The sequence below is a fragment of the Chiloscyllium plagiosum genome, chromosome 1 (genome assembly GCF_004010195.1).
Source record: "Chiloscyllium plagiosum isolate BGI_BamShark_2017 chromosome 1, ASM401019v2, whole genome shotgun sequence".
Classification (NCBI taxonomy): domain Eukaryota; kingdom Metazoa; phylum Chordata; class Chondrichthyes; order Orectolobiformes; family Hemiscylliidae; genus Chiloscyllium; species Chiloscyllium plagiosum.
The window spans coordinates 151,853,854-151,871,484 of record NC_057710.1 but is presented as its reverse complement, the minus strand read 5'-3'; the positions used below and the strand labels follow the sequence as shown (position 1 = coordinate 151,871,484).

Here is a 17,631-nt window from a genome sequence, read left to right as displayed (position 1 = left end):
ACCCTGGAATACATGATGCCATATCGATACCTGTCTACAGCTGTGTGATAAACTGTAACTTGCATTTGATCTGTACTCAGTGAAATTAAATTATTTCTCATTTAATCACATACCACAGAAAAAGCCATTAGATCCTTCATGTGTCTGCTGGCTCTGTGAAAGAGGTTTCCTATTAATTCCATTCCCCTTGCTCGTTTCCCATTTACCTGCACTTTTAATTTTTTTTTTAAATTACATGCACAACAATCTGGTCTTGATTTTTATTCAACATCATTTTCTTTCCTTGCTGTCAGTACTTTACTTCTTTGTCACGCAAGTTATCAAATTGAAATGCTTGCTTTTTATTAACTTGGCAGGTGCTGGGGCAGGATTTGGTGCTGTTGGAAAAGATGGTAGTGAACCATTTGGCTCCCTCTGGCCAGGGACGTTATCACTCTTGTTTTTTTTTCATATTTCTCAACAATGATATCACAATTGGCAGGCCGTGGCCACAATTGTTAAGGGTCAGGTTGCAGACGGGAACATCTGTTCATGATGTATCAGTGGGATTGACACCACATAGTTGTTGGAAACTGCTTGCACACTAGAGCAGGAGCTGTAGGCAATGGTCAGGGCTAAATGAGAAAGTAATGGCCACTCATTATAAACGTCCCATTTTTACTAAGAACAAAGCCAAATTCTTTGGATTTTGCTATCTGGATATTGTGTGTGGCCAGGATCAAAGAAGTGGAGCTGATTGCACAATATGAATGACCAAGTTGTATATAATTGTTTGTTCTAAAACATGTCATAATGAAAACTGAACTACCAAATTGGCTTTATAAATAGAAACATAGAACACAAAAGTAGAGTGATTTTTGCTAAACAGGAGACTGCAAATCTGTTAGCTTCATATCTCAATAGGGAAAATATTATAAACTACAGTCAAGGGTATTATAACAGAGATCATGGAAGTTCAAGGTAATCAGGTAGAGCTAACATGGCTTTGTCAAAGGCATATCTGGCTTAACCAAATAATTGGAGTTCTTTGAAGAAGTAATTTGTGAAAGGATTAAAGGAAACCAGTGGATGTATTGTATTTAGATTTCCAGAAGGCAATTCATAAGGCGCCACATCAAAGGATGTTGTGTAAAATAAAAGCTCTTGGTGTTGAGAATAACATATTGACTTGGATAGAAGATTGGCTGGCTAACACGAAGCCAAGAGTAGGAATAAGTGAGTGCTGCTTCAGGCTAGCTGGATGTCAGAAATGGTGTGCCGTGGTCCCTACTGAGGACTCAAACCTCTATCGTTCATAAAAATTATCTGGTTGAAGGCTTCGAAGGTAAAGTAGCTAAATTTTCTGATGACACAAAGATAGGTAGGAAAGTAAGTGTGAAGATGTTCTCAGGAGCCTAAAAAGTGATATTGATGGGTTAGGTGAGTGGGCAAAGATCTGCCCAATGGAGTACAGTGTGAGAAAGTGTAAAATTGTCAATTTTGGCAGAAAGAGTGAAAAGGAAACAGATTATCTATATGATGAGATGTTGCAAAGGTCTGAGATGCAGAGGGATCTGTGTGTCCTAGTGCATGAGTCTCAGAAGGTTTGTCTGTCGTTACTAGAAGTAATCAGGAAAGCCATCAGAATGTTATGCTTTATTGTGAGGGAATTGAATGCAAGTATGAGGAGATTATCTTTCAGTTATATAGGGCATTGGTGAGACCACATCTGGAGTACTGAGTGTAGTATTGGTCACCATACTTAGGGGAAGGACGAAATAGCCGTTAACAGGCATGGATGGGAGGGAGGGAATGACATTAGTGGAATGGTATGCTGTCTGTTGTCCTCCATTTTGAGAGACAGATCATTTGCCACGATTTGTGGTTTCTGTCCTTAAGCAATTTTGTTTTAATTCAACTTGACATTCAACCTCCTATTGTAGGAGCCTCAATTTTGTGAACAAGCTTTCTTCTGTGGAGCTTTGTCTGTTATTGTTTCCAAAAGCTTACCCATCACCGATGCTAAATTGACCAACCTGTAGTTACATCCTTTCCTGGATAAATGTGTGACATTTGCCCCTCTACAATCTATTGGCGCTTCCCTTGGTATTTAGGAATGATTAGACGATCATGAAAAGGCCTTCTGCTATCTCCACTGTACTTGCTTTAATAAACTGGGATGCAAGTTTGATCAGGTGAGTTATCCATACCCAGCACATACGCAGCCTGTCAGCTTTCATCCCAGATAGTGCTTCTGACAATTTGTTTTCCAGCAATATTTTGTTCAGCAGCCTTTTTGCTGCTGATAGAAAGTACTCATCAAATGTTCAAACCTTTCTTACAGTTCAAGGTATGTTAGGCATAATAAACAGGACGCACACCATTTCATGCTATCCACTTATTCACATGCTGGTAGAAGATTTTTGAGCTACCACTTTTGTTAAATGCCATATTCCATTCTCATAGTCCCTTTTTTGTCAGTCTTACTTTCCTTTTCATTTCTCCTGTCAACATGTATTTGATCAATTGCTTGTTTGAAGAATTCACTTTTTTTTTGTTTTATTAAATTCTCCACCTCTGTCATCACTTAAGAAATTTGTTGTTTTTCTGTCCCCGTTGGAAATCACCTATTCTGTGTTTGAAATCAATCTTTGTTAAAGATCACTCCTACAGATTTACTTACCAGTCTATACTTGTGGTTTGCCCAAGCTAGATTCCATTTCATCCCCTCAGTTAGTTCTGCTCCAGTTTAAAGATTACGATTAAGATTATTCTTTGCTCTAAACTTTATGATCCTATGGTCATTCTTACTCAAGTCTTGGCCCACGGCTGCAATTGTTTCCCTTGGCCTACCTCGCTCCACACTGCCATCTCTAGCATTGCTTCTTGCTAACTGGGTTGAGAACATACTGGTCAAGGATGTTCTGCTGATTACATTTCAGAATTTCCTAACCCCCTCTGTACTTTTTCTCACATAATTCCTTAAACATTGATCAGGATAAAAGACCCTTAATGTTAGCACTTCATAGGTCATGACCATCTTTGAGGTTCTTCCTGTAGCTGGAACTCTTTCTCTCTCTCTCTGTCTCTCTGTCTGTCTGTATGTCTCTCTCTCCCTCTTTCAATATTTAGAAATGGGTAGCAACCTCACAACTTTGACATCTTTAGGCCTAGAAAATTTTAACCTCTGGGCCTCATCTCTATAGGCTTAATCTCCCACATGCGTCCATTAGGAATGGTTAGATTTGAGGGATAGAGACAAACATCTGGTGATCGGAGGCTGCTTCCAAAGATTAAAGGGAAAGTCCATGGCACTTAGATAAGTGTGAGGGAAGAGGTTACAGAAAGACACATTACTAGGAGTAGACAGGGGTGCCTGACATTTTCCTTGTGGGACCCAGAAGGGCACTCCTATGGTACAACTCACCAAAGTTTCTAACAATTCTTTGGAGAATCTTAAAGGTGAAAAATCCCTTTCCTGGTTTCACCAATAGGTTAAATTTCCCATTGGCACAATGTGAACAGAGTATAATCAGTTGAAGGCTAACAGTTTAAATTGTTAATTAATAGAGAAATATGACAATGCAAATATAAGTTCTTTGTTTTTATTTTCTTTTTCAGTGTACAAGCACCCGATCCTAAAGAAAGCTGATATCCAGGTTGTTGGTGATTTGATAGCAAAATCATTTCTTGAAAGAGAACAGTCCAAAGTTTGATCCAGAAACATTTGACCACATTTTAAGGAGCAGTCAACACATTGTCTGTTTAGCCTGGGGTTTGAATCATCCTCAGGAAAGTAAGATGTCTATTTTATTCCTTGACGATGCAAAACTAATCAAAAAATTATTGAAGCAAAAAAAACCAAGAAATTACCTTAAACACATTGCTTTGTAAGACTTAATGTGACAAAGAGAACATGATTTCTAAACTGAAATATTAAATACAGTATTTTATCTTATATGGCTGCTGAAGCACTGATTATTTTAGTTTACTTAAAGGAGAAGATATGCAAATTTAATGTGAGTTTTTGAAAACTGAGGGCATTTTGGCTAAGAGAGCTCAGCACTGACTTCCATGAGCTGAAGGGGAAAATCCTCATCACCCACCTCACCTGTGCTCTCCAAATTGGACCAATGTTAATTAATGTTAATTAATGTTAATGTTAGCAGCATCCACTTGTGTCACAAACAAAAACAGATGTTGCTGGAGAGGCTCAGCAGGTCTGGCAGCATCTGTGGAGAGAAATCAGAGTTAATGTTTCAGACCCAGTGACCCTTCCTCAGAACTGATGGCAGGTGGGAAAAGGGTTGGTTTTTACGCAGAAGATGGGGTGGGGGTAAGAAGTCAATGACAGTTGGAGATAGAGCCCAAAGAGAGAGAAGAACAGTTGGACAGTCAAAGGAATAGATAACAATTAGCCTAGGAGAATGAGTAGCTACTAATGAAACATCAGCTCTTTTCTCTCCTTACAGATGCTGCCAGACCTGCTGAGATTTTCCAGCATTTTCTCTTTTGGTTTCCGATTCCAGCATCCGCAGTAATTTGCTTTTATTTTAGCTACTAATGGGGATTAATATGACTAACAGTGGATTGTGTGTAATAGTAGGTCATGTGATAACAAGGCCTGGTGTGTGGGGTTTGGGGTAAGGACACAGGAGGAGGTGCCTCAAATCTTAAAACTGGTGAACTCAATATTGAGTCCAGAAGGTTGTAGAGTTCCCAAGCAGAAAATGAGGTGCTAGAGCACTGCAGCAAGCCTGAGGCAGAGATGTTCACCAGGGAACAGGGTTGGGTGTGCCTATTTGTGCCACTTTGCTCATTACATGAGCATTCAGCAAACAGCCTTGGGCAGTTCTAATTCCAACTTCTTGTGCAAGTTAGACCCAACCAATCCCTTTCTGAAACTTTGTGGTGTAGTGGTAGTGTCCCTAACCTCTGTGCCTAAAGAGCTAGGTTCGAATCCCATCTGCTCCAGCCATTTGCCTTTGCATGTCTGAAGAAGTTGATTAAAATATGCACATTACAGATGGAGCTGTTATTCTTATGAGCTCATAGGGAAAGAAACCAAGATCCAGATGTCAAATCTTTCTCCTTTTCATGTTGCCCTGAAGAAAGCAGCGATGTTTGCCAACTGGAGGCATGCTTAATGAGTTTTCAGGGGACATTAATAATCTTCTTTCTTAGCTCCTGGGTTATTCACTAGCAGGATGCCCAGAAAAAGTGGCAAAGAGCCCTGTACATATAAGTTTAGAAATAAAATTAGGGAACTTTTTGTTATACATGCAAGATGGTTAAGGTTTGACCTCTTTTATACAAATGGAAGTTTCATGCTGATCAATTTCTAATTGAAGAAGCAAGATTAAGGGAGGGGTGTGGAGTTTGGTTGCAGACCAGTCTCAGGAGACAGAATGCCATCCCCCTGTTCTCAAGTTGCCGTGCTGCCTGGAGTGTGTGTGGGGTGGTCCTGCATCTCAAAGACCAGTAGGTAGGGATACCGACTGAAAGGCTTCGTCATGAAGGGCTTATGCCTGAAACGTTGATTCTCCTGCTCCTCGGATGCTGCCTGACCTGCTGTGCTTTTCCAGCACCATACTCTCGACTCTGACTCTCCAGCTTCTGCAGTCCTCACTTTCTCCACACCGTTTGGAAAGGTCAAGTTGTGTCCTTTACCCAGGAACAGCCAGGCACCAGAGCAGTTAATCCGAAAGGTTCAAGAAAGATTACACTTTGATGATGTATGCCAGCAGAGGTAGCCAGAAGATGCATGGGGTGAGGTCAGGGATATTTGCAATGTGGTAGAAAGTCATTTTAGCCTCAGTACACCTGCTACAGATCTCTCTAAAACATTATGAGAGTTATATGAACATCAGATTGATGTCATGTTCCCATACTTCAACTGGTGAAACCTAATTGAACAGCTGGTTAAATAAAACACACACAAAACAGAGCTTCAAAAATAGGTTGCACAGTACATATGCCTTGGAGGCTGTGGATATGCTTAAGTTTCATGATGGCATTGACAGTGTGTGAAAGGTTCTTGTGCTGACCAGACTGGATCATTTTGGAGAGAGTGTTAGTGCAGACCCAGGAGCTATATGCCAGACGTGTGTCAAGTAGGCAGGTTGTGGTATCAGGTGGAATGCAATGCTGATTTGGCACTATTTCCCCACCACCTGTCCTAAGCACTGCAGCTAATGCTTCTTCTCATACAGCTAAACATGTTTGAGTAACAGGAAGGACCCGCACTTGCAGTATTCAAAGGATCATCAGAGCAACTTGCTTATTGATTTCTGCTGGTTGTTGCTGCATTAGGAAAGTGATTGGCATGCTACTGCTGTTTAAAACTGTTGAAGGTTTTGTGGTGCTACATCTGGGCCAGAAGATCTGGGTTTATGCCCCATGTGCATAACATGCCTGAGCGGCAAGTGGCTACACATTAAGAGCACCTAATGGCACAGGTCACTGTCCACTCCCAGACCAGAAACTCCAGGTTCGGGATTCACCTGTGCAGAGGTGTACCATGACAGGCTGATTAAAATAACAAAAGTTGTCGAATGAGTATTGTGGCAAATGGTTCTAACTTGATGAATTCTATTCAGATTGTTTTCTCCAACATATGGGTCTGTTTGGCCTGGAAACTGATTCAGTGAAGATGTAGTGGCGCCTTAAAGAGTTACTCAGAGAGAGAGAGAGAGAGAGAGAGAAGTTCTCAACAGAAAGCAACATCCACTGAGGGACCAGAAGACCAGAAGATGTAGGGTCACAATTAGACTATTTAGCCCATTGAGTCTGCTCCCCCACTTGATCCTGGCTGATATGTTTCTCAACTCCATTCCCCTGCCTTCTCCCATAACCTTTGATCCCTTTACTAATCAAGAAATTATCTACCTCAGTCTTAAATACACTCAGTGTCTTGGCCTCCACAGCCCTCTGTGGCAATGAGTTCCAAAGATCCCCTGTGGCTGAAGAAATTCCTCGTCATCTCAGTTCGAAAGGGTCATCCCTTCACTCAGGTTCTAGTCTCTCCACTTAATGGAAACAGCTTCCCCATATTCACTCATACCAGGCCTCTCAGTATCCTGTAGGTTTCAATCAGGTCCCACCTCATCCTTCCTAACTCCATTGAGTACAGACCTAGAGTCCTGAACCACTCCTCATATGACAAGCCTTTTATTCCCCAGGATCGTTCTTGTAAATCTCCTCTGGGCCTCCTCCAACACCAGCACATTCTTCCTTAGATACAGGCCCCAAAGCTGCTATAATAATCCAGAAAAGGTGTTATGCAGCCTCAACAGAATATCTCTGCTTTATTTCCCAGCCGTCTTGAAACGAATGCTAACATTGCATTTGCCTTCCTACCTGTCAACTGAACCTGCATGTCAACCTTAAGAGAATCCTGAGCTAAAACTCCTAAGTCCCTTTGTGCTTCAGATTTCCATAGCCTTTCCCATTTAGAAAATAGCCTATGCAAGTATTCTTCTTACACGTCTTCATGTCTACAAAATGCACAGACACATTTATAGCCCTTAATGTAACAGCTTTGCATGAAATTCAGTAGCTCCATACTTGTCAGAGATTAAGTTGCACAATTGTTTCTCAGGATGCAAGCAGCACGCAGGTTTTATGGTTCCTGCTCAGTATTGTGCAGCCCAGAGCTAAAACCAACTGCTGTGCACCTTCACAAGGAGCCCAAGTTAGTGCACAGTTAATAACACCGAAAGCTATCCTAGACCATTCAACGGCAGCTTGCATCCATTAATGCAGAGGTATATTCTGGGGAGCATTTTAGAAGTAACTGGGGGAGACATTCTGGCAGGAAAAAGAGCAAATAATGAAGTCAACGAGGAATAGAACATGCTTGAATATTCTCAGACCCCACTCCAGAGATCTTGATGCAGAGGAGAGACACTCTGTATCCAATTAAGGTTAGGACCCTCTACGTCTTGAGGCAATGGAAGCAAAAAGCTATTGCTGTCAATGCAAACCGTCTTGACCTAGTGGCCTGAATGACTGAACACAAGTGGTCAAGATCACTATTGGTGAATCCTCAAGTGACTTAGCTGCATTGCTGAAGCACTTACCTCACACTCTTCATCACAGTTCACCATAACTGCTTCATCCACCCTGACCTTGCTCTTTCATGAGTCATTACTCATATCCAACTAACACCCCCCACACACACACACGTGCACACACATACACACCCACATGCACATATGCATGCATAAACACACACCTACGCGTGCGCACACAAACACACATGTTACACACACATGTACACACACGCGCACACACACATACACATGCATACACACACACCTATGCATGCACACACACAAACACACACGTACACACACACATGCACGTGAATATGCACATAAACACACACACCCTGCATACACACATGCACACAGACGCACGCACATACACATGCATACACACACGCGTGCATACACACACGTGCACACACACACACACAGCCTGCACCACCAGTCAAACAAACCATCAAACTCACATCAAAACACTTTTTTTCATCCTCCCCTGTGATGTGAACAGTGCTAGCTGTGCCACCATTTATTTCCTGTCCCTAGTTACCCTTCACAAGGTGTTAATGAGTTGCCTTCTTGAACTATTGCAGTCAATTTGTTATGTGTATACTTACAATACTATTGGGGGATGGGGTCCAGAATCCAGGATATTAACCCAGCGATTCAGGGATCCAGGATATTAACCCAGCGATTAAGGGATCCAGGATTTTAACCCAGTGAATCAGGGTTCCAGGATTTTAACCCAGTGATTCAGGGATCCAGGATTTTAACCCAGTGATTCAGGGTTCCAGGATTTTAACCCAGTGAATCAGGGACCCAGGATTTTAACCCAGTGAATCAGGGTTCCAGGATTTTAACCCAGTGATTCAGGGTTCCAGGATTTTAACCCAGTGATTCAGGGATCCAGGATTTTAACCCAGTGAATCAGGGTTCCAGGATTTTAACCCAGTGAATCAGGGTTCCAGGATTTTAACCCAGTGAATCAGGGTTCCAGGATTTTAATCCAGTGATTCAGGGATCCAGGATTTTAACCCAGTGAATCAGGGTTCCAGGATTTTAACCCAGTGAATCAGGGTTCCAGGATTTTAACCCAGTAATTAAGAGATTTGGATTTTTAACTCGGTGATTAAGGGATCCAGGATTTTAACCCAGTGATTCAGGGATCCAGGATTTTAACCCAGTGATTAAGGGTTCCAGGATTTTAACTCAGTGATTGAGAAATTTGAATTTTTAACCCAGTGATTCAGGGATCCAGGATTTTAACCCAGTGACATTGAGGGAATGATGATATATTTCCAAGTCCCAATATTGAGCAGCAGTAGGGGAACTCACAGGTGGCAGTGCTGCTATCAATCCACACCCCCTGACCTTCGAGGTTACTGACTATGGAGCCTAACTGAATTCCTACAGTACATCCTGTAGATGTACACATTGTTGCTACTGTGTGTCGGTGTTGGAAAGAGCTAAATTTTCTGGATGTGGTTCTAATCAAGTCGGCTAATTTGTCCAGAATGGTGTCAAGCTTCTTGAATATTGGTGGAGATGCACTCATGAGGTTACTGAGAACATTCCATCAAATTTCTGTCATGCACCTTGTAGATGGTAGGTAGGCTCTGGCCAGTCAGCAGGTGAGTTACCTGCTGCAGGAATTTTAGCCTCTGACCTGCACTTGTAATCATTGTATTTACATAGCTAGTCCAGAGCTGAGAAATGTGTTTCTGAAAAAGCGCAGCAGGTCTGGCAGCATTAAAGGAACAGGAGAATTGATGTTTCGGGCATAAGCCCTTCTTCAGGATTCCTGAAGAAGGGCTCATGCCCGAAACGTCGATTTTCTTGCTCCTTGGATGCTGCCTGACCTGCTGCGCCTTTCCCGCAACACATTTTTCAGCTCTGATCTCCAGCATCTGCAGTCCTCACTTTCTCATAGCTAGTCCAGTTCAGTTTCAATTATAGCCAATAGTTGCTCACAACTCTAGTTGGCCCCCTGCAATCTGTAGGGGCCTCTGACAGAGCCACAGAAATCAGTTCAGTGTGCAAACCACCCAGGGTCACAATGTGATCATAGAATGTAAGTGGGTGCATCAATTTTACCAGCTGCACAACTGAAACAGACAGGCTCGGAATGGTGACTATTGCACTCAAGAGACAGGGGTACCTTAATTCAAACCCCTTGTAAAGTGTGTTTGATCTTGTAAGACCTGAACAGGGTTGTGGCATGAAGCATTTTTCATTCTTAAGGAAGGCACAGATATTTTGGTGACGTTACCCCTCCCAGAACTGATGCTCGGATCATTTCATCTCTTGCCAGGTGGTTAAGCAACTTTGGCTCTGCAGGCTGAGCTTTCACAGTTAAACCTAACTCGTCAGTTTGTGTACATACAATGGTGGAAGAATCTCATGTCCGTGGAGGAAAGTCTCGTATGGGGACATGGTGATCATTTTTGGTGGTTTAGTGCATACTCAAGCCCTAACCTAATTGGAGGAGAAAGTGAGGTCTGCAGATGCTGGAGATCAAAGTTGAAACTTTATTGCTGGAACAGCACAGCAGGTCAGGCAGCATCCAGGGAACAGGAGATTCGACGTTTCGGGCACAGGCCCTTCTTCAGGAATGAGCAGAGAGTGTTCAGCAGGAGAAGATAAAAGGTAGGGAGGAGGGACTTGGAGGAGGGGCGTTGGAAATGTGATAGGTGGAAAGAGGTCAAGGTGAGGGTGATAGGTCGGAGTAGGATGGAGGCGGAGAGGTCAAGAAGAAGACTGCAGGTCAGGAGGGCGGTGCCGGGCTGGAGGGATTCGGCTGAGACAAGGTGGGGGGAGGGGGGATGAAGAAACTGGTGAAGTCCAAGTTCATCCCCTGTGGTTGGAGGGTTCCCAGTCGGAAGATAAGACGCTCCTCCTCCGACCGTCGTTTTGTTGTGGTTTGGCGGTGGATGAGTCCAATGACCTGCATATCCTCGGTGGAGTGGGAGGGGGAGTTGAAATGCTGTGCTACAGGGTGGTTGGGTTGGTTCGTCCGGGTGGCCCAGAGGTGCTCTAACCTAATTGGAAGCATACTGGTGCTCTCTCTCTCCAACGTGGGGAGGATGCCTGCAGATTCTCACAAAGCTAAACAAAACTAAAAAATCAGGACCGTAATTTCAGTCTGGTCTGACTGGTGAGGAACAAAAGCAATCAGATTGGCCACATGTTTTACCTGCATTTAAGTTTTCTCTACCAGCAGAAAGTACATTTGGTTGCTTTGCAACATGGGCAGCTGATCTGAACACATCAGTTTCCGTCCAACTGGATGAGGTTACAATTGCTCTGAGAGGGAATTTCTCTTTGCTGTACTAATTGGAGGTCTTGAGGGGCAGTGATGGTATCCATCCAAACTGTCGGAGAATTGAGCCCATATTGAACAGAGGCCACACAAGCGCAGGGCGGGTGTAATTGACAAGCTGTTTATTACAAGCGACATGGCTGGAAGAGAAATCGACGAGGCTGACACAAAACTGACAGTCTGTGCAGGTAGATCAGGGGGTCTCTTCCTCGAGCACTGGGCCCAGGCAATTTTATAGGGGTACAGTAATGTGTTGTGAGTTATAGTACAATCAGTGGGAGGACAATCAGCCGTCCAGTAGCAGCAGTCAGTCCGTGACTGAGTCAGGAGATTCCGCTCCTCTGTGAGAGTAGGTGCTAATGTCTCTCATCCTGACATCAATGGGTTTCCGTCGAGGTTAGTCCACAAGTGAGGCACCTTGGTCCCTTTCAGTCTGGGCACCCTTTGTGGAGTTCCAGTTTGTGTGGGGAGTGAAGCCGCTGTTAGGGCTTCGGGGGCGGTTGTGCTTTACTGAGAGCTAGCAAGTCTACTGTCAGGCTGTCTGGGGAGGTGCATTCCCCAGTCTGGAAGTGGCTTGAGTCATCTCCTGTTTGCTGCCTAGTGTCTTAGTTAGCCTGTTTGGTCAAGGCTGAGACACTCTGGGTAGTTTCTGTTGTGGCTTGGTGGACAGGATAGTGGAGTTTCTCCAACACAGACATATGAGCTAAATGCAGGAGTAGGCCCCTTCAGATCATGGATAACCTCAACTCCCACGTTCCCACCTACTCTGATAACCTTGTTTGCCAAGGAACTATTTATCTCGGTCTTTAAATTATTTAAAGACTCTGCTTCCATTGTCTTTTGAGGGAGGGAGTTCCAAGGGATCATGACCCTCTGATTGAAAACAAAAGTCCATCTCATTCCTGTCTTAAAGGATTAGATGATCCCCTTACTTTTTAATAGTGCTTACTAGTTCTGGTCTCCCCCATAAAAGGGAGCATCACTTCCACCTCTACTTTATCAAGACCATTGAGAAACCTGCAGACTTTAATAAGTCTTGTCTTAAACTCCGATGAAAGCAAGCTCAGTTTGTCTGTCCATTTACCAACTTGATTTCCTAGCTGAAGCTACAGAGACCATAGAGATGCTCCAGGATTTCGCAATGCAACACAAAACCATGGAAAATATGTTTAACTACAATTACGACATTGTGGACTGTATTGCACTCATCTGAAGATAGCACACTAAACAGATAAATATTACTGCGTTTTCCCAGAGCTAACTTTAAACATTTTTCAATGTCTTTCACTGTACAAGGTAAGGTGTGAACATATTGGAAAATAAATACGTTTCACATATTTACTGTGTCACTGTTTTTATTTTATTTTATGACATAGAGCTTGTTTGTAGGCAAAGTCAGGTTGCACAGCGGCCTCCACAACTATCTCAAAGCTGCGATTAACACAAGTTTGTGGACAGGCCCCCTGCGATTTGAGTCATTACAATTTTACTGTACATTGCAGAAAGCTGCCTTTCAGGGCTAGACTGTTTTATAGAAACAGTGGCGGGGTTGTGCTGTCTGCTAGAATTGGACTGATGCCATCTCAGGAACAGCACTCAAGTAACACTTAAGATGCTCATGGCCCCGAACTTTCAAACAGAGGCAAGAATTTTAAACTTGAAGTGTTGCTGGATCAGTAACCAATCTCGGTCATTAAGCATAGGAGTGATGGGTTAATGAGACTTGCTGCTAGTTAGGACCAAGCCTGCAGAATTTTGTGTGATGTACAGTTTAGGTATGAAAGGGGAAAGTCTGACCAGGATGATGGCAATAACCAAAGCAAGGAAGAAGATTCATCAGCATAGGAAGTGAAGGAGACCTGGAATTGGACAGTGCAATGGAGATGAAAGTGCATGGCCTTGGGTAATATGCAAATCAACACAGCGATGTGGAACTTAATTTTGATGGACAAAGAAGAGAGCTAAGATTGTTCTCCTTCAAGCAACGGTGCGTAAGGTGAAATATGAGGGAAATGTTCAAAGTAGTGGGCTTTAAAAGAATAAATTCCTCTAATAAAATCTATAACAAGAGAACACAAATTTAAGGCTAATGACCGGGGGAAATGAGAATTTTCTTTTAGTTGGCTATTTGTTATGATTTCAAGTGCACTCAATTGTAGCTTTCAAAAGGAATTGAATATTTATTTGAAAATGAGAAAATCACACTTAGAAAAAGGAGTGGGATGAATTACATTAGATAGACAGCTCTTTCAAATAAATGGCAGATGCAGCAAGGGCCCAGTAGCCTCTTTTTTTTTACTGCAGCACTGGAGAATACTTTGCAGATAAATGAATGCCACTAGGTAGGTCACAATACCTTTATTTTTCTCTAATGCACCCATATGCCTAGATAATTTGAAGGGAAAAATCAACAACCTGGGAAACAGTTAACCTTTTCAACATAGACTCTTAATAACATTATGACAGCCATGGACGATAGGTGTGTCAAGAATGCAGCTGTAGGCACTGGGATCATTTGTACTTGGAGGTTTGGAGTGAGAGGGAAATTGAAGGGTCTGAATAATGAATCAGTCTGATACACAGCAACTTCTGCTACTTCAGCCATCAGCAGATGCCTCTATACAACAACAAAGATTGTGAAACGCCTTCCTTTAGCTTATTTTCTCATTAAGTTGAAGTTCATCAGGGTCAGTCACTACGACATTGGAACACTTCTCCTGATTCTACAACAACATTCAGTGCACTCAGAGAAACTTCCACATGTGGTCTGTAATTCACCATTACACTTTCCTCAAACTGACTATCAAAACAGCATTGTTTTTCTTTCTCCTCAGGACAGACTGTTCAATGCAAGATACTGAGTTACTGACTGGGAGTTGGGGCGGTGATGTACCTGACATAATTCTCTGGGCAATACTGGAGGCACACAGAGCAAAATGTGTTGTTGGAATAGCTGCAAAATATTCCTTCAAGCAACCTTTATATAGCTGTCTAGGATAGGTCCCTTCCTGAAGGACTTGATGAACGTATCCCTGAAGTTACTGTAGATGCTGTTGAGAAATAATTTAGCACAGCCAAACAGATGTGAGAAGGTGGACTGCTCCAATCACTGTCACGTTTTGTATCGTGCTTAGGACATGCCACAAGGGGAAAACCTCCCCAATACTCTTGACCCACTCCAATTTGCCTATCACACCAATAGATCCACGTCAGCTTCCGTATCACTTATCCTTCACTCTTCCCTAGAACATCTTGACACCAAGCACAGGTACGTAAGAATCCTACTCATTGACTACAGTTCAACCTTCAACACTATTATCCCCTCGAGACCGATTACTAAACTTAGTGATCTCAGACTAAGCCCCACTCTCTTCAACTGGATCCTCAGGTTCCTGACCCACAGGTCACAATCAGTAAAGATTGGAGACAATATTTCATCCTCACTAACACTCAACACTGAAGCTCGCCAGGGGTGTATACTCATCCCCCTACTGTACTCACTGTATACCCATTACTGTGTCACCAAATACCAGACTAATGCCATTTACAAGTTCGCTGATGACACCACCATAGTTGGTCAAATCTCAGATGGCGACAAAACAGACTACAGACGGGAAGTGGAAGACCTGGAAAAATGGTGCACTGAGAACAATCTCGCTCGCAATGCTGTCAAAAAAAACCCAAAGAACTCATTATTGACTTTTGGCAGGATGTTACTCATACCCCCCTACACATTAACAGCACAGAGGTGGAACGAATGGACAGTGTCAAGCTCCTGGGAGTAATTATCCACAACAAGCTTTCTTGGACTCTTCAGGCGGATGCACTGGTTACAAAGGCCCAACAACGTCTCTTCTTCCTCAGGCAGCTGAGGAAATCTGGCATGACGGCGAATACCCTTACCAACTTTTATAGGTGCACCATTGAGAGCGTTCTGTCTGGATGTATCACTATCTGTTATGGCAACTGTACCATTCAGGATTGAGGAACGGTTACAGAGAGTGGTGAACTCGGCCTGGATAATCAAAAAGGCCTACCTCCCATCTACAGAATCCACCTACCAGGCCTGCTGTAAAGGAAAGGCCACCAGCATTCTCAAAGATCCATCCCACCCTGGCAATGTTTTTCTCCAACCTCTACCATCGGGGAGAAGGTACAGAAGCCTGAACACACACCAGCCGGTTTCTTAACAGTTTCTACCCTACTGTTGTTTGAATACTGAAGGGACTCTCAAACTCTTAACATTCGCTCGTACCTGTGTTTTTGTGTTGCTGCTGTTTACCTATTATCTACTTATCTATGCTACTTAACTCTGTGATCTGCCTGTATTGCTCGCAGGACAAAACTTTTCACTGTGCCTCAGTACAGGTGACAATAAATTCAATTCAATTCAATTCATACAGCATCTTCCTTTTACATTCACGCACGAGAATATCCAGCTCCAAAGTTTAAGAATTGTAGAAGACGAAAACTGGCTTTCTGCAAAAACAGATTCCTGTTCCTTACCTTGTTATAACCAATTGGTGTCAATCCATACTATGACTCACAGTGACTCACTCAGTTCACTCTCCTTAAATTTACTGGGCATCAATGTTGCTTTATGCAGTGTATCAAAACAACTTGCATGGTGACGGATGGTCCTACCAATGTAATCTTATCTGTTGCATCAACCTGAGATCAGATGTCAAAGATTTGTTTGTCCTAAGTAAGGTTATTGTGTAACTTTTCTAATATGGTAACATCTTAGTTGGTTCTCTGCTAAGTTCCTTTAAACTCTTGACTTAATTGTTAACTATAATTACAAGGAGACAAGGGAGGGAACCTGCCTTGGTCTTTCAAAATGTACGTTCTTATGTTTTGCTGTGTCATTCTATGGTATCAGAGGGCTGCCCTTGTTGGATATTAAACATGTTAAGTATCAATTACATCGCAATAAAGTATTCCATTACATCAGCATAGCCAGGCACTCAAACGCTGTATCAGGTCTTTTAGCACAACCAATCCTCCCGTCTCTGATCTCTATCCTGCAAAAGTACCTTTCACATCTGTTTTCAGGAAAAGGTAACATGTAACAAGAAACACTCGCAAACAGGAAATAGTCATCAAAGCTATGCATATGAGAAGTAGGCCAACGGGTGTGGAGGTTAGAAAAGGAAATATGAGGGAGAAGGATTTTGGAGGCCCTTTCCAAGAGCATAGCCATGTTGTTCTTATTTTGTTTTTATCTCCTGTATAGGTTATCAAAAGGTTCTGCCAATAGATATTGGAATGCATCCTGAATAGTCTTTTGGTACAAGCTAAATTTTAGTAGCTGGGAAAAAAATGTTGGAGTGTGTAAGAGTCCTGATGTATCCAAAGAATTAATGAATGGAAAGTTTTGATTTTAGTGAGTTTTGAGACGATTTGTAGCTCAGGTTGAGGTTCTGCATGTAGGTTTGCTCGCTGAGCTGGAAGGTTTGTTTTCAGATGTTTCGACACCATTTTAGGAACCATCTTCAGTGGGCCTCCGGATGAAGCACTGGTGATGTAGCCCACTTTCTATTTATGTGTTTAGGTTTCCTTGGGCTGGTGATGTCATTTCCTGATGCCAAGAGGTCTGAGTAGTCTGGCAGTCATTTCTGAGATGTCTTTGATATAGGGGAGAGTGGCTAGGGTTTCTGGACACATAGCCCACAAATCCACCAACACTCTAAAACAGCAGATAATGAACTTGAAGGACCCTATACAGACTACAAGCAAAACTAATGTCATTTACAAAATACCTTGAAAGAACTGTAACAAACACTACATTACAGAAACAGGCAGAAAACTAGCCACCAGGATACATGAACATCAAGTAGCCACAAAAAGACATGACCCTCTCTCTTACATAGAGATGAGGAAGGGCACCACTTTGACTGGGACAACACATCCATCCTAGAACAAGCCAAACAGAGACACGCATGAGAATTCCTAGGCGCTTGGAATTCCAACTGGAACTCTATCAACAAACACATTGACTTGAATCCCATTTACGACCTGCTGAGAAAAAGCACAGGAAATGATGTCACCACAAGAAATGATGTCACGAACCCAAGGAAACGTAAACACATACATAGAAAGCAGGCCATACCACCAGTACTTCATCCAGAGGTCATTGAAGATGTTACCCAGTAGGGTGACGAAACGTCTGAAAATGAACTTCCAGCTCAGCGAGCAAACCTTCATCCAGTTTTGATTTTAACATGAAAACTGAACATAAAGAGGAAGTTATAAATGGTCAGTTTTGATGGGTGGAAATCTTTGTAC

The 17,631-nt window shown here is 42.7% G+C and overlaps 1 protein-coding gene across 1 annotated transcript in view; it reads left to right on the top strand.

Annotated features, from left to right (window-relative positions):
* Nucleotides 1-3,937, top strand: part of LOC122554457 (IQ domain-containing protein M-like) — a 161,922-nt gene extending 157,985 nt beyond the window's left edge. Inside the window, exon 8 of the mRNA XM_043699525.1 lies at nucleotides 3,601-3,937. Coding sequence (XP_043555460.1) covers nucleotides 3,601-3,695 — 95 coding nt within the window. The 3' untranslated portion in view covers nucleotides 3,696-3,937. The remainder of the gene's footprint in view (nucleotides 1-3,600) is intronic.
* The last annotated feature ends 13,694 nt before the right edge of the window (nucleotides 3,938-17,631 follow it).